Genomic DNA, 23965 nt, shown 5'->3' on the forward strand with positions numbered 1-23965 from the left:
CAATGAACCAACAAGAACTGAAAGCAACCAGGGAACTAAATACACACAAATTGACGAGACAACGAGGAGCACCTGGACAAGACATGGAGGGTTGGAAGGACCGGATTGGTTGACACTAGGGGTTGGGTAAACGAGCACAGGTGGACACAATAGACAAGACGAGACAAGACACATGAACAAGGCCAAAACATGAAACCAAATACTAAACCAAAAATAACAAATACAAATCATGACAGTACCCCCCCTTTAAGGGACGGATCCCAGACGTCCCAAACACAAACAAAAGAAAATTGTCCAAAATCAGGGTGGGCGGAAGGGGGCCAGGAGGCGGGACCACAGTCCGCAATCAAGGCTGGTCAGGCGGGCGTCCGGGAGGCCAGACCAGCGAGTCCAGCCGTGGCCCTTCAGGCGGCCGTCCGGGAAACCAGACCAGGGAGTCTAGCCGTGGCCATTCAGGCGGGCGTCCGGGAGGACAGACGCATAAGTCCAAGGGCGGCCATTCAGGCGGACGTCCAGGATGACCCGAACACTGCATGGAGTCCGCTGACGAGGCTGAGACGAGACGCGGCGGCTGGACGCCGCATGCAGCCGAGACCGGAGCTTGGAGCAGCGACGGGGCGGGCGCAGCCGATGCAGGCACTTGGAGCGGCGGCTGGTCATCGAGCCCCGCCGAGACAGGAACGTGGAGCGGCGGCCGGTCGTCGAACGCCGCCGAGAATGGAACGTGGAGCGGCGGCTGGTCGTCGAACCCCGCCGAGACAGGAACGTAGAACGGCGGCTGGTCGTCGAACCCCGCCGAGACAGGAACGTGGAGCGGCGACCGGTCGTCGAACGCCGCCGAGACTGGATCGTGGAGCGGCGGCCGGTTGTTGAACGCCGCCGAGACTGGAACGTGGAGCGGCGGCGCTTCGTCGGGCGCCGCTGTGGCAGAGACGAGAAGCGACGGCGGGTCGTCATCCACCGCCCAGGCAGGAAACTGGAGCGCCGGCGGATCGTCGAGTCCCGCCGAAAAAGGAGCTTGGGGCGACGGCGGATCGTCGAGCACCGCCGAGGCAGCGACGGGAAGCGACGGCGTGTCCTCGGGCGCCGCCGGGACAGGGAAGTGGGGTGGCGGCGGGCCGTCTGGCACCGCCGAGGCAGGGATTTGGAGCGGCGGCGGGCCGGGCGCACCAGAGGCCGGGACTTGGAGCTGCGGCGGGCCGGGCGCAGCGGGGACAGGGACTGGTGGCGGACGCAGAACGTGCTCCGCCGGAACAGGGACTTGTGGCGGACGCAGAACGTGCTCAGCCGGAACAGGGACTTGTGGCGGACGCGTGGCGTGCTCCGCCGGAGCCGGGACTGGTGGCGGACGCAGGACGTGCTCCGCCGGAACAGGGACTTGTGGCAGACGCAGGACGTGCTCCGCCGGAAGAGGGACTTGTGGCGGACGCAGGGCATGCTCCGCCGGAACAGGGACTGGTGGCGGAAGCAGGACGTGCTCCGCCGGAACAGGGACTGGTGGCGGACGCAGGACGTGCTCCGCCGGAACAGGGACTGGTGGCGGACGCAGGGCGTGCTCCGCCGGACCAGGGACTTGTGGCGGACGCAGGGCGTGCTCCGCCGGAACAGGGACTGGTGGCGGACGCAGAACGTGCTCCGCCGGAATAGGAACTTGTGGCGGACGCAGAACGTGCTCCGCTGGAACAGGGACTTGTGGCGGACGCGTGGCGTGCTCCGCCGGGACTGGTGGCGGACGCAGGACGTGCTCCGCCGGAACAGGGACTGGTGGCGGACGCAGGACGTGCTCCGCCGGAACAGGGACTGGTGGCGGACGCAGGACGTGCTCCGCCGGAACAGGGACTTGTGGCGGACGCAGGGCGTGCTCCGCCGGACCAGGGACTTGTGGCGGACGCAGGGCGTGCTCCGCCGGAACAGGGACTGGTGGCGGACGCAGAACGTACTCCGCCGGAATAGGGACTTGTGGCGGACGCAGAACGTGCTCCGCTGGAACAGGGACTTGTGGCGGACGCGTGGCGTGCTCCGCCGGGACTGGTGGCGGACGCAGGACGTGCTCCGCCGGAACAGGGACTTGAAGCGCTGGCGAGGCGCCGGAACGGGGGTCAGCAGCTCTCGGGAGGCCAGAACGGGCCCCAGCAGCTCGGGGGGAACCGGGACGGGGCTTATCAGCTGGCGGGGAGCCGGAACGGGACTCATCCGCTGGCGGGGAGCCGGAACGGGGCTCATCCGCTGGCGGGGAGCCGGAACGGGGCTCATCCGCTGGCGGGGAGCCGGAACGGGGCTCATCCGCTGGCGGGGAGCCGGAACGGGGCTCAGCAGCTGGCGGGGAGCCGGGACGGGGCTCAGCAGCTGGGGAGGAGCCGGAACAGGGTTCAGCAGCTGGCGGTGAGCCCGAGTGGGACTCTGGAGGCTGCGTGGTTTGCTGCAGCTGGCGAGGAGCCGGGACGGGACGCTGCAGCTGGCGAGGAGCCGGGACGGGAGGCTCCAGCTGGCGAGGAGCCGGGACGGGACGCTGCAGCTGGCGAGGAGCCGGGACGGGACGCTGCAGCTGGCGAGGGGCCGGCACTGGAGGCTGCAGCTCGTGAGGAGCTGGGTCGGGGGCCGGATCCCTATCAGCCTGCCGCCATAGGGATTCAGGGGAACGGGAGACGCGAAGGACACGAGGGACCGGGACTACAGGGGCTGGTGAACGTGCGCTACAAAACGTGGGTCGAACGGAAGGTGGTGCAGAAAACGACTGTGGACGAGGTACAGAAACAGACGGACGAAGTGAACTAAGTGAATCGGAAAAACGTGACTCAGGGTGTAAAAAGTGGGTGCTATTACGAGAGGTGGCAGATCCTTTACTCGGGCGCCGTCGTTGACCACCTCGCGGAGGTCCAGGATAGATGGCCAACCGGGTGCCCAAGTAAAGGTCTGATGGGTGTGATTCAGGTGTGGACTCAAAGGACTCGAAAGGAAACCGTGACAAAAACTGACTGGGAGAAGAAAACTCATGAGAAAAATCAAAATCTGGGTCAAACTCGGAATCAGACAACTGAAAATAGGGGTCATCATCTAAATCTGAATTAACAAAAACATGGGGGGACAAAATGGTGTCGTAATCAAAGATGTTAACACAAGACGAAGAAGAGTGGCAAACTGGCTTGGCGGAACATATGGAACTCACACGAAGGGGTTGGTCGGCAGGCTGAGGGGGGTACCAGCTTGGGCGGCGACGGCGAACTCGTCGCCGTGAGCTTCCTGCTGGGTCCAGTATTGGTTGGTTCATTCTGTCAAGGTTGAGGAAGGTGAGGACCCAAACGCAGGGAAGCCAGGCAGGGGTAACTTAAAGGGGATTTATTAAACAGAAAACTAAGGCAAACAAGGAACTTGGAAAAACTTAACGACAGGAAACCAACGACAGGGAGAGGCGACAGGAACTGGCAACAGGCACAGGCAACCGGGACAAGCGACAGGGACAAGCGACACTTAAAATGACAATGAACCAACAAGAACTGAAAGCAACCAGGGAACTAAATACACACAAATTGACGAGACAACGAGGAGCACCTGGACAAGACATGGAGGGTTGGAAGGACCGGATTGGTTGACACTAGGGGTTGGGTAAACGAGCACAGGTGGACACAATAGACAAGACGAGACAAGACACATGAACAAGGCCAAAACATGAAACCAAATACTAAACCAAAAATAACAAATACAAATCATGACATAATTATCTTTTACGAATTGCATTGCTAACATTTTATTCAGGCTAGCATGCTAACTAACAGTAGCCTCATGTTTTATTTTGTGTTGATCCATTTAACTATTTAATGGGGTTATTAGTCTAACATGGCTTACTAGTTGAGCGCAAACCACATGCATGGTGTTGTTGATTTGCCAATCATACGTTGTCTGTTGTTACAATAAATAAAACAATCCCAACAGAATGTTTGTGTGTTCTTTTTTTATGAACCCCCGTTTTAAGTGCTGTACTATTGTTGCAATGGCATCTATAAAGAATTGGAAACACATTTATTTTTTTGGCAATTATTTTACTTTTTTCGCTGTGGGAGGGCTCAGTTCCCATCCCCGACGAATAGTTGAAGTTCACAGTAGCATGTTTTATGCATGATACACTCGGAATTTTAAAATGTACAAAGGTTAGAGTCATTAACCACTTAAAGCACAAAATTCACATACAAAATTAATTTGAGTTCAGGTCGCTGCACTCTAGACCGTTCCGGCAGATTCCGCACTCACTGCAAGAGCTGTTGAAAAATCGTGAATCCATCATCGCCAGATAAAACAGATGCATGCATCCTGAGTTTGTTGAGAGCTGGCAACGGGAAGGGAGAGAGCAAGTGCGGGATGGAGGCGTGCAATGGATGTGTTGTGGAAAGATAAGATGGCGTCCTTGGATAATGAAAAGGTACAATGGCACCGGCAGCGACATACAGAATGTTTAATTGGAGGCAGGCGATAGTAAAAATCTCCTACCGTAAGTTAATCAAGGAAGCAGATGGAGTCACCGTATATTCGGTAATCTAATTTGGGAGCTAATTAAATCATCATACTAGTTGTAGGAAAATTGAATAAAACGGAGGAGAAAATTGGTATAATGAAGCGGATTATACAATACAGCAATAATATTAAAAGAAATGTACGTCTTTAGATTCCTCAAACACCATGGGCAGGTCAAAGACTCTAGAAGCATAAAGAAGAATTTGACCCAAAGGTAACTTATACAGACTGAACCGAAGGGATCTGAGGACAGACCCTTGAGGGGCCCCACACATCATGGCCATTGGATCAGATTCAAAACTTCAAATGATCACAAAGGCAATCCTTTCCTCAAAGTAGGACCTGGATGACCATTTTAGGACTATTGCATTTAATCCCACCCAAGTTTCCAACCTCCTCAACAGTATATTTTGATCAATTGTATGAAATGCTGCACTGAGATCCACTAAGCGTAGCACCGGCACCTTCACTGCATCAGTGTTCAAGCTTATGTCATCTTGTACTTTAATAAAAACCACTTCTGTACTGCGATGAGGTTGGAATCCTGATTGGAATTTAGAGAAAGTCTGTTTGAGTTTAAGTATTTGGAGAGTTGATTAAAAAACACTTTCCTCGACGATCTTTGCTGAGAAGGGAAGATTTGAAATGATTTGCTAAGAAGACATCCAGCGTTTTTTGAAAGGCCATTGATGGTGACGACTTTCCGGGATTCAGGAAATTCGTCTGACTGAAGTGAGCAATTGATTATTTGCTATCCAGCTACACATTTGTTTGTTACATGGTTATGCAGTGGACAACATTTTTTGTTCAGAGATGCTGCATAAATCAATAAAACAATTACAGAGCATTATTATTTCAAGCCGGTTCACATAAGTTTAAAACAGCCATAAAACTAGTCATGCAACTGCAGCTTCCACTAATGACGCTATCTAAATATTGGTTTTATTTTAGTGCAAAATTGGGAGTTAATTCTAACAAAACAAATAAGACTGCTTTAGCAGAATTAGTCATTAGTGTTTAATGTTGTACGGATATGTGCAGTGGCTGTGGGCCACCTACCCCAGTTTCTTGTTTGTCATTTGCTAATGATTAATTCAGCTTCTCAATGTTATTTTGGGTTCAGGCCTCCTCAAAAGATAAATAAACAAATAAATAAATGCAACTTGAGTGTATCGTCTCATCTGCAGATCAGGCACATGATGAAATATAATTTGATTTCTGGAAAACAAAAACAATCATGACTTCATCATATATGATTTGCGATGAAGCAGAATGGTGACGGTGTAATGAATAAATACAATCAGTGGGAAAGTAATGAGCATGAAGCAAACAAAAAGGTAGATGCACCTTTATCTTTGTCCAACTAGATCGATACATGTCAACAAGATAAATTCTGGATTTGGCAAGAACTATGAGTTGTTTTATACATTTTTTTTATATATCAAGCTTGAAGAAGTCAGACAAAGGCTCAGTGATGAAAGTTCCTGATAAGTCTACAAAGAAGTACGCTCGTGTTCTGGAAATAAATCACTTGATCATTGCTATTAAACTTAATCAAAATCCACTTTCAAGCCCTTTTTGATATCCTGCCTCAGTGGATGGATGAAACAAACATCCGCCTAAGTCTGACTACCGTAATCGAAAGAAATACAGTTTGTTGTCAGCGGCGCTCCATTTGAGGTGACGATTAGACCAGGAGGAAGTGCAAAAGTATCCGCGGAGTGATAAAACCCAGTTTGATTACAACGGCATGCTCCTAGACACGGATGGAGCAGTAATCAGTCACACTTTAAGATCTAATTGTTCCCTCAGGCCCTCTGCAGCACGTGGGACACCGCTACACATGTCAACCTGCTGCTTTTCAGGCGACTTGCACACAGATGGCCCGTTCGAGTTTTGTGGTCTATCGAGTCATGCATTTAGCAAAGGGCATTCTAGATTTCATTATTACAGAAACATACATGAGAAGACTTAGAAATGGGATGAACAGAATGAAGCTAATAATTATATTAGTTCATATACAGCTACAAAGCAACACTTGAGGTTATTTTTTTCCGATTGATCGTATGTTAATTGACCTTTGCCAGCAAATTCTTTGTTTACTGTTTTTAACATGTTCCTACTGTAAAAGCCTTCCAAAGCACTTTAGACTCCCAAATATTCCATGGTGGAAACTATCAGAGCTACTTAATTACAGGGTAAGCCCCATTCGAGGTTTGCACCTGTTGCCACCAACACGTGAAATCGATTCGAGTGAGCAAACACAGATTTTAGCTATTTTGAGGCCCATTATTACTCAGCTCATTGTGAAATATGGGCCTGTTGTGTTACTGTTCTGGCAACATGTAGCAACGCAGGTTCACTGCACCGTCAGCCTTTTACCATGTTTTCTGGACCGTAAGGCACACCCGTATATAAGCAGCATTAGCAGCAAGATACTTTATTCATGAATTAAGCAGCATTAGATAACATCCCAAAACACATTTGATGGTCTCTTGGCAATCAATGGTATATGCCCCAAAAAATATGGCTGCAGTAGAGAAAATGTGTTCAAAATGTCCAACAAAGAAACCAAAATTTAGTGTGAACAGCAGATGTTAATGACACCTAAAACTGCAGATGCACAGCAGATCTGCTTTAAATGGCTGAGTTTTATGTTGTTTACGAAGTTTAAACATGGCTATTAAGCGCTCGTAGACTTTATCTTTCTTTTGATGTTTCCACGCGGGATTTGCAAGAATGTGAGAAAACGCGCTTCATGTTTATTATCGCTAAATATAATGTAAGTGCCTGAATCTGTGAGAGAACGATCATTCTCGTCTGGCAACATGACATAACAAGTGCCTACTGACAAAGTTACTTTAAATAATAAAGATGATAGATGTTGGATATAAAAATTGATAAAGTGGGTGTGAAAAAGTTGTTTCATAGCACAGGACTGTGCAATCGGAGTACATAACAGAGAGACGGAGAAAGTCGAAAGCAGTTAGGAGTTGTTGGAGTGGATAATAAACTAATCTGCTCAGACCAGCTGGAGCATTTGGCAGCTCAGTCTGACAAGCTTCAGCTTCCCTCCTTAAAACATCTTGAACGATGATTTCTTTTCCTCGCAGCATGAAATAATTCTGCCTTGGACAAATCCCAAACAGGCATGCTTCTTCACGTCCGTTGAACGTTTTAGAGGTTCTGGGCACCGCCAATATTAACTCTGTTTTCGCTCAGCGGAAGACGAGATCAGCGTTTCAACGAATGATTATGTTCACATATTTAATCACATGTATGAGCTGTCCGTTATTCATGATGGACATAAATATGGTGCAGAATTTCATCATTGTTTCTGCTATGAGATGTTTTTTTGCTGAAAATTTGGTCTAGTTGTCATAATCAGTGGAAATATATATGTAATTAAACATTCGCTACAATAATCAATTCAATTCAAATATTGGTTTTACACAACATCAAATAATTCTACATGTTTCCAACAGATCTTTGGTAATTGAGACTTTGATCAAAGAGCACTGAAATCAAATCAGAAGACATGCAAATCCAGAGTGGCTCCAACCTTGTCGTTCATTCTTTCATGCTCTAAATACGGCACGTTGTTTAGATATTATCATTGAAATAAAGCAATACTATACCGTATTACTGCAATAAGTTATTCTTTGTGCACGTGTGACTTCTCTCACTGAACTGTACGTGAATGGGAAATAACATGACGTTAACGCACTGTTGGGTAAAGTTCAGTGCACATCTAAACAAGTATTCCCACCACATCATGTTGCTGTGAGAAATCGTTAAGTGTGCCTTGGGGAAATAATCCAAATATTTCTCTAAATAATTTATTCATTCCAAATCCCGCATATTTGTTCATCCATCTATGATGACAGGCAGAGCAATTAAAGTCTATTTCACCAAATGACAGCAGGTACAAAAAAAAAAAAGTGTGCACCCACCTGATGCATTCATGCAACAGAATTTGAGCTTTGTGCTCAAGTAAACAAGCTCCGTTTGAAACTGAGTCAGTAAATGCGTGAGTAAATTGTTAATTACTTTTTGTTGGTAGTGTGATTTTTTTTTTCATTTCTTTCTGAGACAACAGCTTTGAAGGATTAACGCCACACGTTTATTTACCTTTTTTTTTAAATTACGGTCTTGTTTCTTTTTCCTAAAAAGATGCGAATAAATGACAGCGAAGACACTAGAATTGCAACTGGACACAAAATGTGGAGATGCTTTAGATACATGTTTAAAAAAAATCTAATCAAAATCTATTTATTTTTTTTCCTCCCATTGTAATGAAACTAAATGCATCAAGAAGTACAGTTTACCATTTAGTGCCTGAACAGTTACACCACATTGCACAGCAGCGAAAGCACTGGCTGTCTTGATTAATTGGAATACTTAACTTGTCATTAAGAATGATTTATTTCATTAATTTGGAAGGTTGAAACAAATTACGTCATGTGGCTAAGAATCAATTATTTGTAACGGTAGCACAACAAAGGTACCTGATGGGTTGATGTTGAATAATGAATACATACAGCATTGATAACTACTTGATTAGTCAAGTTCAATAGAAGTAGAAACGTGATAGCACACCACACAGCACACAAGATTTTGCTTTTTTTTAAGCCTGATGCTGTGTATTTGTGCACAAAAAGGGGCCTTTGTCAGTGAGCATCGATTTTTCTGAGTGCAACTATATAGCGTCTAAAGATTCCTGCAGGCACAGCATGTAATATGAGACAAGTTTTCTTTTACCCACAACAATCAATTTTGCTCAGCCGAGCTCTCACGTCAGGATGGGGCCAGCCTAAGTACCCGTCCGTCTCCTCCGGCACACACCTTCCCATAACCTCGCCTCTTGACAAAGGCTTTCAGTCTAATCAAAAACATATCGGACCAGAGCCCAACCAATCTAATAACGACTAGATAAGTCAGTGTGACAACCGAACAGTGTCATCCATGGGCAGGCTGTATGCAAGGAGCGGCGCTCACAGCAGAAAGGCCAATATATCAAAGAAATCACTCTGATCTTCAATTCCCAAGGAGGACGAGCCACATGGCCATTCCCTCTGTGCTATCGGTTTTACAGATTGAACTTGGAGCAGGGGGGCTCACTTGAAAAGAAGTCAGCATTTTCTGCCTTTTAACAGGGATAACGGCAACACAACAGATCATATAAATGAAGGCATGCTGCTAAATTGACAATAATCCTAAAATGTATTGGTCTCAGATTGTGAAACGGAAAGCGAGGAGCGCAATGGTTCACTTAGTGGCATATCGTTCCCATTTTAGGAGACATTTCCAGCCATCACTTACAGTAATGAAAACAGATGAATGACTGCTTTGATGGAGATAATAAACCTCAACTGAAGAGCAAGATAACTGCACTCATTCAACAATGGGTAGGTTCATCAAAATGAATGAATCCAAAGAACTGTTTTGGCACACAATATTTTCAGCGAGTGAATATAAACCGCAATTCCAATGAAGTAGGATACACTAAATAGAAAAGACATTTAGGGCCCTACTTTTGAGACAAAGTCTGACGGTTTTTGCGCATGGGTGAAGTTTTCTTCCTTTAGGTATTTTGCATGACAATTGGAAGAGGGCGTATGCGCCGTTGTGGGTTGGGAACATAGTCGAGTCCTGGCCAACTGAAGTGAAGGCTCCCATAAGACCGCATAGCTCAATCTGTCTGTCTGCACCTCCATCAAATCCACCAAAATCATGTTGCACCAACTGTGCCACAACTTAGACCTGCTTTTTTTCTAAAATCTAATCTACTTTTGGTCACATAATTGTGTAACGTTGCAGCGCCTTTTGAGGCGTAGCCGGGTCTACCAAATTCACAAACACGGTAAACTAGACTTGTGTTTGCACAAAAAAGAAGATTCCCTCGTTTTTGCAGCGAGCACAAGGGCACCCGTTTATAATAATATGGCCCATAATACTATTATCTAATTTTGGAATTGATGCTGGCAGAATGTTCCAACAAGCTGAGACGGGGCAACAAAAGACTCGGAAAGTTGGGGGATGCTCAAAAAACACCTGTTTGGACTAATGCATTTGCCTCCTTCAATTTTTCTGTATACAGCCCTCATGAAAAAAAAACGTAAGTTGTTAGTTAATGTAGTATGCCTAATGTTATGGTCCCAAGCAAATACGTAAAAAATTGGATGTCTATTTTCATTCCCCTGCTGTCATATAGACATTCAAGTGTCAGTTCAGCTCTGGTCATTCCTTACCTGCAGCCACTGTGACTGGTCACTGCGCCCTGCAGTCCAAGCATTAACTTTGCCCTGCTTGTCCAAACGGGCTTTTCCGGGCTCCCAAGTGAACATGTCCATGTTGAGCGTCCTGAAGATGGAGGAGGCCGTGATCTGGTAGTCCTGGACATGACCCGACTTCATCCCCAAAGGTTCCGAGCAACCTGGAGACGACAATAACAGATTCCTTTGGTATTTGGGTGGCCAAATTGCATATTACACATTGCAAATACGTAGTTAATGAGCTGAGTTTGCAATCAGCTCACTCACCTGTTACCTCACATCCCAGCAGTTCCATGCGTAAAGTGCAGTGCCTTCTGCACACTTGGGGATAAATGCGCACAAACTGAGCTTCAACGGGTGGGGTGAAGGAATTGGCCGACGGAGCGTTGTTGTCGACATTTCCTCTGAAAATCTGGCGCGGGGGATGAAAACACAGAGCATACGGAGGTGACGAGGATGCTGGAACAGACCAGTTTTACCATTATGTAGTCGTCTGGCACCATGCATGTCTCTGGTGTCTACTCAACACTCAGCAAATTGCTCTCCTTCAAGGTCAATGAGCTCCAAGTGTGGCAAAATAGACAATTTCTCGCACTATTTGAGCTGGTGATTCATAAGAACAGTAGTGTATTTTAAATTAGTGCTCCAATTATATAACTATTCCTTCTGACAGTCTGACAACACTCCCATATCAAAGGACTCGCGCACCGTGAAATGGTACATTCACTGTAAAGCATTTTTAGCTGAGGAGATAATGTGCTTGAAAATATCACTCGAGTTAGATGTTCAGCTATGATGTCACATTATTCACATATAGAGTGAACCCTCACATAGTTGCAATTTTTTTGGGGTGCCATCTTGTACAATCTCGGAATTGTTTGGTGTTTAGCACCTTGCGTGAGGAACCAGCGAAATTGACAGAAAAGTTTGGATTCTCTCCTCATGCAGCTTTTACAAGCCAGTGTGGTCGACTTTGTCGTTACAATTTGCATGCATGTATGCACACTGAAAAACATTTGAATTTACTCAATTTCATCTCATCATGTTGCGGCACAAAATAAAATCACCTGGATCCAGATGATTTTATTTTGTGCAACCGTGACATAATAGGGAAGTAAATTCCAGAAAAAAAGTATGTACGTATAACATGAATTATTGTTTAAAAATGCCAGAAGTTGAATTGAATGACTACATTTGTTTCTGCGTCTGTGGCGTTATATCACTTTATGCTAGCATGCTATTTAGCCGTATATGTCAGCTAATACTGTTGAAAAGGCTCATGTGAAGATGATTCGTTTGAGTTGAGTCTCTTTTTATCTGACTCTTAAATATAGCCATTTATGTAATATAGATCATTGATTGTGTACATGCAAGATGCATGGTGTGGATGCTCCACTGATTATTCTTGGTCTGTTACAATCCACAGTGACTAAATTCATTTTGCCCAGAAGTGTCCATTTTAAAAGTTTTGGAGGTCAGGACTGTCTGGCGCATGGCCTAATGGAGGACAGAGCTGGTGTGCTGTCAGCAATGACAAAGTGCTTTGTGACCTATTTGGTTTTCACCTCATCCACAAATAGTATAAAAACGTCAATAAAAAAATCATAAAAGTGAAGAGGGTAAGGGGTAGCAAGATAAGCGCAGTGTGTGCTAGCTAATTAAACAGCAATCTCAGCTTGTCCTCTCGCCCTGCCCTTGACTGAGCGAACAGCATCTTACTGCTGTGCGTAGCTTCAACAATGGAGACGGTTTACTGTACACAGCGGTCGAGCGTTGTGTTTCGTGTGGATGTGTGTTTCTCTCACCATGTCTTCATCTTTGCCCTTGACTTTGTATGTTCTCCATGTCTTCCCATCCTCACTGTAAGCCACTTTGTAAGACTTGACATACTCTGGGCTGCCAATTCGCTTTGCACCCTGGGTAATTAGGCCCGTGACCCTCATTCGCCTCTGCAGGTTTATCTGTGGGAATGAGAAAAAAAATAAATGAAAAATCATGCAAATGCCAGAATTGTCAGGCTTCGCAGGGACTGTGCATGCATGCTCACTGCACCAATTTAAGTCATAGAAATCAATTGCGCCTCTTGAATCTCACTTGTCAGGGCCATACAGCTCTTTCAGAAAGTCTGTGATCGGATTGAACATTTAATCAATCCTCCCATTCCAAAGCCAATCTGCCGTCTCTGCGCAGACTGCCTATACGGTGGCATGTAAATTGTCAAGGAATAAGAGTTGAAGAGAAGAAAGTGATAAATGCCTCAATATACGGTGTTAGGAGCACACAAAGGAAGATCATTATCAGTGGATGACAGATGTATTCCACACATGTTTTTTCTTTGGAATCCACGTTAAATAGCTTTTTTTAAATCTACTGGTATTTTACATGTTTGTATTGTCTGAAAATGACTAAATTAGTTTTTTTTATGTTCAGATTCTATTCATTTTTACAATACATAAAGAAAAAAAATCTAATAAATCATACTCATTATAATATTACCCAATTGCAGATATTGACTTTACCGTCATTTACGGGCTATTGGGTTATATTTCCAGAAAACAAGCCGTACCGACTAAATTAAAAGAAAATGAAAAAAAAAATCTACAGTATAGGTCACATTTGTGCATAATTTTAATTAACACGCACCTGTGTGTACCACCCTTCCAAATAATTTTGTCCTCTGTACTCATGTATTATGTGGCACCCCGATTTCCTGATATCCAGGTGGAAAAAGTAGTATCCGCATAGTAAATTGATAGAGTGGTATTTCTTGTGTTCACAATGATCTTTTGTGACAGTCGCACGAGAGGGCTTGGTCACACGTCAGGTGGCACGTTGACTGCTCACGGGCTACATCTTAGAGCTGTAGTCGCTTCCCGATGTGAGACCAACACCTCTGAAAATTGGGACACTCCTTGCTTCTCGCTATAGGGGGAAGTGCTTAAAGGTACAATTGGAATTAGCCCTTAATGTACTGGCGGTATAAATCTCGTTAGTCAGTCCAATTCGATAAATTAGCCACATCATTGGCTATGCTGCCAGGTTCAAAGCGTGTGTAAGACGTGGTAGCAAAAAGTCCGGAAATTATTGTATATGGTCAAACGTGTTGAGACTTTTACTGCACTGATACATATACAGTAATTTAACCCTATATACAACTAAATAATGTGAATAAATATGCAAAATATTAATTACACATAATCAAAATTCCACATTTAAACCTATTACTTATATTGGCATATTATAGATTCAACATGAAATAACCACAACCAACCATTGCTCCATGTACAGCACCCTTACTCTTGACATAAAACCCCCTCAAAATTCATTGAAATGTTGATTTTCACTTGCAAAAAAGAGACCTAGTCCACAGTGGTATATTCCAAAACAAAAATGTGGCATTTCAGAGCAAATCTGGATATAAATAAATAAATTGAGGTATAAAAGGTGCTTAAAACTAAATAAAAGATGTAGACTTACGTAGAAGGGAAGTAATCAGCAGAGTTGCTTCTCTGTTCATTTAATAAAGGACTGTCTTATATAGTATATCGGTGTGTCCCTTTCCATTTAGACTAATGCTATATACGGTGATAGCCTGGTTTACTCACAATTTTAGATGGAACCATCCAAAACAATTGCCAATAGCCCTCTCGTACCAGCTACTTAAAATATGAATCTGTTTCAAGATCATATTTCCGAATTACACTTAAAATGGTTCCATTTCTAAGATCCCATTCACAAAGTATGAGATCATACCTTGAACAGTTCGGAATGTCACTGAATTAAACTATTTCCGAATATAATTTGGTGCCCATTCAGTTAATGCAAAAAGTACAGATAAGAGTAACCAATCATTTGATTACTTTATCACCAGCTTTGTCAACACTGTGAATGTGGTATCTTTCTGTGAACTACAATGGTTCTATTGAGTGTGGCTCTCCTGCAGTTTTAACAGCGGTTACAAAAACTCATTTTTCCCGCTACAAACTTAATGCAACTTATAAAGTTAATTATATATAAGGACGCCACTTAGAGCCGCAGAGCTGCCGTGACCCACTCTTTTCCATGCAGGGCATTTCTCCTTTCACTCCCCCTCCACAGAGACATATACTTCTTTCACTAATTAGAAGCCCGGTTACTAAAAGGCCACGGCCAAGGTAATTGGGGTGATCCCTCACATTTTTAATGAGCACTCAGTAACACACCTCTGACACTTCCGTGCTAATAGTGATGCCTATATTTGTTTGAGTGAGGCACCTTTGGAAGCATCCTGCTGAGTCATTGGGCCACAAACTTGCATGGATGACCTAGTTTGAAGGAAACATCGGTCACATCGACAAACAATTAACCTAAATTTGGCAGATAGTTTTTTTGTTTTATATATATATACATGTATGTATACACACATATATGTATGTATATACATATATATATATATATATATATATATATATAAAACTGTGAGGCCATCGTGCTAACCAGTCGACCAAAGTGCCGGCCCCATAACAAATCCGTGGTGGAAACTGTTTATAAGGTAGTTTAGAATGACTAAGATGTGAAAAAGATGAGGCTGAAATTAACAAAATGTCATTGTGAAATGTAATTAGTGGTGCGCAGGTGCGCATGTTTATTGAAAATTGTCATATGGGGGCCAGACTCAATTGCCTCAGTGCAGTCATTTGTGTTCCAAGCATATTGCAACTCAGTCAGTATGCGTAACCGTCAGCAGGCCACCCTACAGTCAAAAAAGTCCAAGTCCAAGTCAGTAGCAACAACGACTGCTTCCGAAGGCTAACTTCAGAATATAATATTGCAAAAGCCCCCTTATTTGGCTTTTATTTTGAAGTTTGCTTCACAGCGAGTTGCATACTCTGAACCACTATTATCGTGGCCGGAGTGACTTTGCTGGCTCTCACACAAATGGCCGTTAGCTTCAAGCAAAACGTGGGAACACTGCCGACGGGACAGTCATATCGATCTTGTTGCGCCACAGCTTCGACGGTCAATGTTGATGTGTGTCTGTTATTATAATACCTGTTTAACATCTTTTCAATTATGTATGGACTTTCACAGGTGCCTTGGGCTTATCATTTCCCCAACAGTGCCGATTGAAAGCGTATTTTGCTGATATTGGTCAGAACTGCAGTATATTTCCCTGGAGTGTTCAAATGCATTTTTATGTGTGAGCTAGTTGTCGAAAAGAGAAAAAAATGACACTCGCACTGCATAGATGTGTGAAGAGAAACAAGTGCATGAACCAACACAAACAAACTCAGTGCATGCGAGCTTGTAGGCAACGCTGTGATGTATTATTCAAAGTCTGTTGCTTTTGTGATTCATTTGTTTAGGTTCAGAGGAAAAAGCTCCACTGACTAGCTCCCAAAGATGCACACTGCACCAGAACAACACTTTCCAATAGCCGGAAGAAGCTGATTCTTCCACAGACAAGGCTGTCATCTGTCAGTATTACCTGTCACATTATAGACATTCAAACGCAGTCTGCCAAATTGTTTTGTAATACAAAAGCAGCCCCAGAATAATCCCGAACCACTGATGTAACTGTACATGTCTGCTCATGTCCCAATTATTTGAACCCACGTGTAGAAACATACAATGCCTACAGCATCCTGCTCAACATCCCACATGACATCATTAAAACCAAACAAACTGCCTGAATGTTAGATGTCCTGTTCTCCTCAACCTCTGCATGTGCCAAGCACCTCGTCTCTCGTTAATCTTGCCTTTGCCTCGTGTTTCTTCTACAAAACCCCTTTTCTTGTCTCTCATTTGTCTAAAGGTGCCATTTCTGTGTCTCCGTTGCGCAGTCTGGATGATAAAGATGAGCTAAATATTTTGTCGTACAAAAGGGTTTCATCTTACAAAGCATGCAAGATCATCAAATGTTATCTAAAACAAACTAAAACACCAAAAGTGAGCGTTCTCATCAAAGGATGCTGATTGCTGATCTTTTGATACAACAAGATTGATATCAAGTTTGGCAAATCAAGAAGAGAACACACAGAGGTGGGCATTCCGTTGGACCGACGGAATGGTACATCATTCCGTCACTAACTGACGGACGCCTGTTTTGCTGATGATTGACGATAGACGCGAAACTAAAAAAAAGAAATAAAATGCTTAAATGCCCCACTTCAAAGCCAAGTATAATTACGCTATGAGAGTCAGGCAGCTTTTGACAAAACAGAAAAGAAATGTACCTGGACTGGTATCACAATGGATATATTTCAAATCCAAACTATAAACTATTAAGTTTTCCCCCTCGAAGTAATCCACTTGGAGTGCAATGTCCTTTTCTAGCCTTCTCTAAGTGGCCTTCCTGAAATGATTCCTCCTGCATCCTCACTCGCCAGTTGTCATGGCCGTCTTGATGTAATCCACATCTTCAACAACAACAAGCCCCACTTCATCGAGCCCATGAGCTTGGGAATGAGGGGGAAAAAAATCACCATGAGCCGGGCGGGTCGAGTGAGAAGTAGGGCTGCCAAGATTAGTCGACGAATCACGACGACGTTGTCAATCCAAATCGTCGACATTTAATTTAAGTCGTCGACGAGTCGTTTATTCATACATTCTTGCGCTTTCCCCCGCTAGCTGTTTGCTTGTATAGTTTTGGATAAAGGTTAAATAAAAAGAAAATTAAAATCCAATGCCAGTGTTTACTTTCGTTTTCTTAAGCACAGTGCATTTGCCCAATTTACTACCGTACAATGATTTCATTACATTCTACATTTGAAAAAAAGGCTTGGTGCCCAAGAAGTGTGAATTTTTTTTCCCCCAGTATTTCTTTTTGCATTCAGAGATAGTTATGTAGTGTTAGTGTATAGTTATGGTTCCATTTTAGAATGTACAAAACTTTTAAGACCTGTATTGCCTTCAATTTTAACTACTCCATCATTTATAAACATCTAAAAAATGTTGGGACAAGCTGCATAGTGTCATCAAATTGGAATATTCTATCATCCTATTCATTTCTACATACCCATGGTTATATAAGAGGAGCTGTTTGCTGGTGCGACACGCTACAATTTACATACGATCCGATTAGTCGACTAATCGTGACTACTGCTGATTAGTTGACTGCCAAAATAATCATTTGTGGCAGCCCTAGTAAGAAGGGAGATTGATGTTCTTCCCGGGCAGGAAGTGTCAGATGCTCAAGGGCATTATGAGCGTTGTTTTGATGGTGAATTCAAGGACTTGATTTGCCCACATCAAGATCCAACAAGAATTTATGGCTTAACAAATAACTTAGAAAGTCCTTTTTTCACATTAAAACATTGTTATCTCAAACAAACGATGCTTCCTCCTGGCACAGACAACATAGACAATAAAACTGCCTGTTGACTCGTCATTTATTGGCCATGTGTTTGGCCTTCTGAGAGTAATGTGTATTTACCTGAATCCACGGCCATCTGTCATTTTCAGCTGCAGTCCATGCGTTCACCAGACCCTTCTTGTTGAGGCGTGCAAAGTACGGGTACCACTTCTGCAAGCCAAATAAAGCCCGGTGGGTGGAGGAGGCTGTTATCTGCTGGTTGGAGATTATGCCCCCTTCCATGCCCAGTGGTCCAGAGCATTCTGAGTAAAGAACACACAGCGGAACATTTGTCATATTTCAGCTGTCAAAGCGCAGCATGGACAACGACAGCAAACCGTCATGTCGATCTTAGAAGTACATAGGACAAAATGATCCATTTGGAAAAACACAATTTCCTGCACGTCCCCTTAAACTACCCAGCCATTTCTTTTCTAAAAGTTTTGGACTGTTTGCGCACACAGTGAACATGTGCTCAGCATATTACTGGCACAACTTGATTTTTGTGCAGGTGCAAGCCTCATTTAGCGTATTTGGGAATTTGGCTGACTGCGCTACGTCAGGACGTATTTGTTTACACACCCAAAGAGCACCAGGCATTTTATAAATTAATTACTTGAACTCATTCTTATCATTAAGATGGATTGAAATCACCCCCCTGGTCGCAGCAAAGCTATCAAGGCAGGGGTCACACATGCATATTCCCGTTTCCCGTTGGAGATATGTGATCGCCATGGCAAACTTTACATTATCCGTAAGTGAAGATCCAAGAGTTTCTTATCAACATAATTTGCGCTCATATATTTATATACTTTAGCATCTAATTTAATTATTTGTTGGCCTGTTTACTGCCGCTTCTTCTCTTTTCTGCCCCCAAGGAAATACAACTGTTTCATCAGCATTTCTTCAACATGTGTTTCAGGCTTTTAAAGATACAGCTGCCAAGACACATTTTTTTAACATCTTCTTTTCCTCCTCACATCACATCCATTTAAGAATCATCCCTGTACTTCGGTTTAAAAGGCCTTAAACTTCAGATCAATAGAATGCTAGACCACAGAACTACACGTGCATTTCAGAGCGCATTATTAAGGAACAAAGGAGTAACAAAGACAGAACTGGGGAGAAATATGACAACACGTTTAAAAATGTGGAAAAATATTCACACTTCCCCAAATATCACACAGTGGGGTCTCTAACATAATGTAGAGAAATCCACATTTTAAAAACCCCTGGGTCATATTCACACGTTTGCATTTCGCTCCAACTTTTAACCCTAACTTGTTGTTAACGTCAATTTAAATGATCACAGCGTAGACTCTTGGCTGCTGCACATGCCCTTCAAAATTCAATAAATTAATACAAACATAAGATACCAACGTTGGACGTACATCTAGATGTACATTTATTCATTGTGTATAAAGCTTATCCTCCGCAGGGTTGTCAGGTGAGCTGGAGCCGACACTAATTCGACTTGTTTGGGTGTAAGGTTGAGTACACCCTGCTCTGGTAGCTTATCAACCACAAATACATGGAGAGACAGACAACCATTCATTCATTGTATTTTAGACTTGTCGTCCATAACTTGTTCAGAAAGGGTCCTTCCCATCAGTTGATAGTCACTGCCACAAATAAATACAAAAATCAATTTAGTTCAAAAACAATGTCAACAAATCAAGAGCCTGAGCAACTAGTGGAAAAAAAAGCAAAATTATGACCATCAAAAAATATGAAAACAGGATGGATACACAAAGAGAGCGAGCAAATCTGTGTGGTATTTGCACTGAAAACTTTTTTTGTTTGTATAATTCCACCATGGTTAGCCCATCTCACCTCAGTCGACTTTTCTTGTGTGCGTGTGTGGGGGTGTGTGTGTGTGTGTGTGAGAGGCACAATAGTTCCAGACGGGTGAGATAATGTCGGCGGTGAATGTGGCATTCCACTATTTATTTTCCAAGTCAATTCATTTGACCCTCTAAGGAATCTGGAAGACTCGCATTTCACCAAATGGCGTTTTTGTAAAGCTTCTCAAAAAAAAAAGAAAGGCCTTGCAATCACCTCTAGCCAGTGATCAATTAATTAGGTTAAATAAATTCATAAATCCAAACAAATTTTTTTTCAAGCCCTTTCAGGAAGTAGTGATGTGTCCCGAGCGAAAACACCAAGCTAAAGGAGTGGCACCATACGTACGGTAAATACATTATCTATACAAACAGAAATGCAAATATATGTATGTGGGCTTTAGTGTTTCATCTCCTAAATATATGTGCAGGCACACTAATTAGACCAACCTTGATAAATGTGTTTAAAGGGCAGCGTGATTCCTCACGTGATTTATGGCATATGCCCACAGAATGGAAATAACTGGCTCATTTTCATGTACGTACTTTTGATGCAGCATCAAGAGTACCTGAACTCACTCAGTATCCTGCTCAAATTCCAGAGGTACAATTGGGGAAAAAAGATGCACCCTTTCGGTTGCAAGAAAGGCACTCATACACGCCGACTTTAATCCTCCACATCAACGGGAAATCAGTGCAGTTGTTCCATCCAGTTTCTTTCATCTTAGGCAGCTGGCTAAAGTGAAGCCCTTTCTTTCCCCAGCAGCACTTGGAAACAGTGATCCATGCCTTCATTACATCTAGGCGAGATTACAGTAATGCACTTTCACTTTTGGAGTCAGCCAGTCCTCCCTAAAAGCGCCTCCAACTGGTCCAAAATGCTGCTGCTCGTCTTTTAAATGGGTCTCGGAAGACGGATCACAAAACCCCAATCTTGGCCTCTCTTTACTGGCTCACAGTGCACTTTAGACTTTGCTTTAAGATACTTCTATTCATCTTCAAATCTTAAAATGGCCTCGCCCCAGCGTATCTCTCCAAGCTCCTCCCCCCCCCCCTACGCATTTGCCCGCTGAATCGGGTCTGCGGACCAAATCCTGCTGGAGGTGCCGAGGACTAAGCAAAGCCTCAGGGGGGATTGCGCCTTTTCTCTTGTCTGTCCTTCTCTCTCGAATGAGCTCCCATTGAATATTAGGCCTCCCTGTCCACTTTTAAAACTCGTTTGAAGACACATTTTTATTCTTTAGCTTTCGACTCAACATGAGACTGTCGCTGTTCTGCTGTTCTTCTTGTATCTATTGTATATGTGTTTTAGTTTGGGTTCTAATTTCCTGCTAATTTATAAGACACCATATGTAACCTGCTTTGTAACAGCTGCAGCTGTTGAGAAATGCGCTATAGAAATAAAATTGCGCTGTGGTTATCCAACCCCTAAAAAGCATTCAAACTGATTTTGCCACCATGTCATTTTCTTTATGGCTCCAGCACCATATTGCATCCGTTTCAATGTTGTACCCACTTGGGCAGGAGACAAGCCATCAACCAACAACATGCTGTTGCAAAGCCATGGTCCTTCTCACCTTGCAGACATGAGTGGGCACTCTTAATGATCTGTCTGCCAGTCGTCTATCAGAGCAGCAGAGGCAGCAAGCCCCTGAGCCTTGGCCTGCTGGCCCCTGTGCATACATCAGCGCTGCGACAGCCCCCATCACTAACGGCAGCACCACCATGCTGTGACAGCTGAATCCATCTCACACAAGCACTAGCTACAGCCGAAATAAATTAGCACAGCAATACTAATGAGCACGCAGCAGATGGGGAGATGAATAAAAATAATAATAACCATATCTACACGGCAGCAGGTGTCAACAGGGGAGTCAACATGTGACACACGAGGCTGGATAAAAAACACCTGTATGAGTATGGTATGTTAAAATGTGTTCAAAGTTGCAAGGGCATGGTGCCCCGACTATAAACTCAGAAAGCAAATACAATATCTAGTGTGGGTCACTTCCATTATTCCGGTAGTGATTCTTTTGAGTATTTCTTGTTGGTGGAAATGAGTAAAAAGAAGACAGCATTACCAACTTAGTCCGACTTTAATAAATAACCCTTTATTATTTATGACGCCACGGCTGGAAAAATAATATACAGACAAATACCAACGCATGTCCCGTTATCCGTGGCACTAACGCTTGCTTATTCATGTTTATTTTTATTTTTTTTAAATATTTTTTAATTCATGGCAATAATTATGAACAGCAATTATTTGAGGCCACACATACTGCACATACCAGAAACCGCCACTGCTTGCGTGTCATATTTAAAGTACTTCATCCATGAACTATATGATTTGGCAACCATAGAGACAGAAAAGTGAAATGTAACCCGTTGAAGAAAGCTGTAAATATTCTAATACAATAGGCGCATATCTTCGCTCCCAGACAAACTACACCTGCAAAATAGAGCGGGAAGGCTTTCTGTGAACTGTAGACATGCTGTGAGATAGAAAAGCAGATGAATACATTTGTGAGTCACAGTGCAGTGGAGGCTCACGGTTCCGAGTCTACTGGTACATTAATCCTAATCTGCTCCTAGAGTGAGTCGGCAAAATCCTCAGAAGAAGCATAATATACACTTAAATTCCTTTTGAGCTACTGAGCATTTTGTAAAAGAGAAAGCCACTTGTGATAAGACAGAAGCTCTCTCTCATTTCCTACACAGCCAAGGGGGAACACTTTAGTAAAAAATAAAAATAACAAATTGCTTGTGAGTCGACAGCATTGTAATGTTTGAACATATTGTCATTACTTTATGCTTGGGGGGTTTAATGTGATTTTTATAACCATGTTGTGTTTTTTGTATTAAATGTATTCATTATGACGTGAACTAAATTGAAATGAAAGAACCTGACAGTTTTTTACGTTTGGTAATCACTGCGATTTGCGGCAACTTCAGATGTGCTGCGTCAAGTGGCTGGACAAAAGGCATTTAAAGATGAATAAAGCATGTACATACTATGTTGGCAGTTCCTCCCCATGTACTCCCCGGGGCATTCGCAGGAATAGTTTGCAACGAGGTCGGTGCACAGGCCCCCATTCTTGCATGGTTCTCTTTCGCATTCATTAACATCTGAAAACACAAACACATACAACCACAGATTAGCAGAAAAAACAACTTTACATTTAAATTGGAACTAATGACATGTCTTGAAGATATGCAAATTGGATAATATAACTCTGAATTTAAAACTACTGTCATGATACTAAAAATACTCAAAAAATATTTAAACCAAACCTTAAAATCACATGTGTATTACTCTGACTTGCTCAAATATTGGGATTCTGAATGATGATTTATTTTTTATGACTGTTTTTCCTTTAATTGTACTTAAACCCATGTCAAACCAACGTGAAAGAAAGAAGGAAAGCAAAAGAGCAGAACCTTATTCTGCACCATTATGTCCACTGCACAGCAATTTGTACTTTAATTTGTCCTCGTACTTTGGTCGATCTAATTGGAACACCCACCTGGAATCGGATTTAATAGTTGATTCGATGTGTTGATTTAACTTAATTAAGGTGGTCAGTGGTTGTTTTTTCATTTCATTTGATTCATGTTGGCCATTTATTTCACTTTACAGACACACACTTTCCAACTTTGGAAATAAATGATTAAGTCCAGTTCCCAAAACTAACGCACTAGAATTGTTTAACATTTTGCCAAATTAAAACGAATTACACAATGTAGTGACTACTTGACAGAAACACTTGTGTTAGTGTTTAGCTTTTGTGTAAAAAAAAAATAAAGGTCACGTTTTAGTCTGATGTCACTCACGTTGTTAAAGGGACAGTTGATTGAGCTTAATATCTGTACTTTTATAATAAGTTTGCAAGTAGAAATGACATCAGTACTAAAATTCACCCCCCTAAGAGACTTTGCAGTGATTTAATGGCTTTTTTTGTGATGACATTTACGACAAAGTGGCACGCAGCCTTTTGACGCTCGACTAA

General features: G+C 43.3%; 1 protein-coding gene across 1 annotated transcript in view; it reads right to left on the reverse strand.

The window, feature by feature from the left end:
• edil3a (EGF like and discoidin domains 3a) overlaps positions 1–23965 on the reverse strand; it is an 83433-nt gene that overhangs the window by 16901 nt on the left and 42567 nt on the right. Inside the window, exons 3-7 of the mRNA XM_088291861.1 lie at positions 22971–23084; positions 18196–18377; positions 12587–12742; positions 11049–11193; positions 10758–10942 (exon numbers count right to left, since the gene is read on the reverse strand). Of these exons, the coding sequence (XP_088147987.1) occupies positions 10758–10942; positions 11049–11193; positions 12587–12742; positions 18196–18377; positions 22971–23084 (782 nt within the window). The remainder of the gene's footprint in view (positions 1–10757; positions 10943–11048; positions 11194–12586; positions 12743–18195; positions 18378–22970; positions 23085–23965) is intronic.

This window comes from Idiotropiscis lumnitzeri, chromosome 1, assembly GCF_059441095.1.
Source record: "Idiotropiscis lumnitzeri isolate Australia: NSW breed Sydney's pygmy pipehorse chromosome 1, RoL_Ilum_1.0, whole genome shotgun sequence".
NCBI classification, from domain to species: Eukaryota; Metazoa; Chordata; class Actinopteri; order Syngnathiformes; family Syngnathidae; genus Idiotropiscis; species Idiotropiscis lumnitzeri.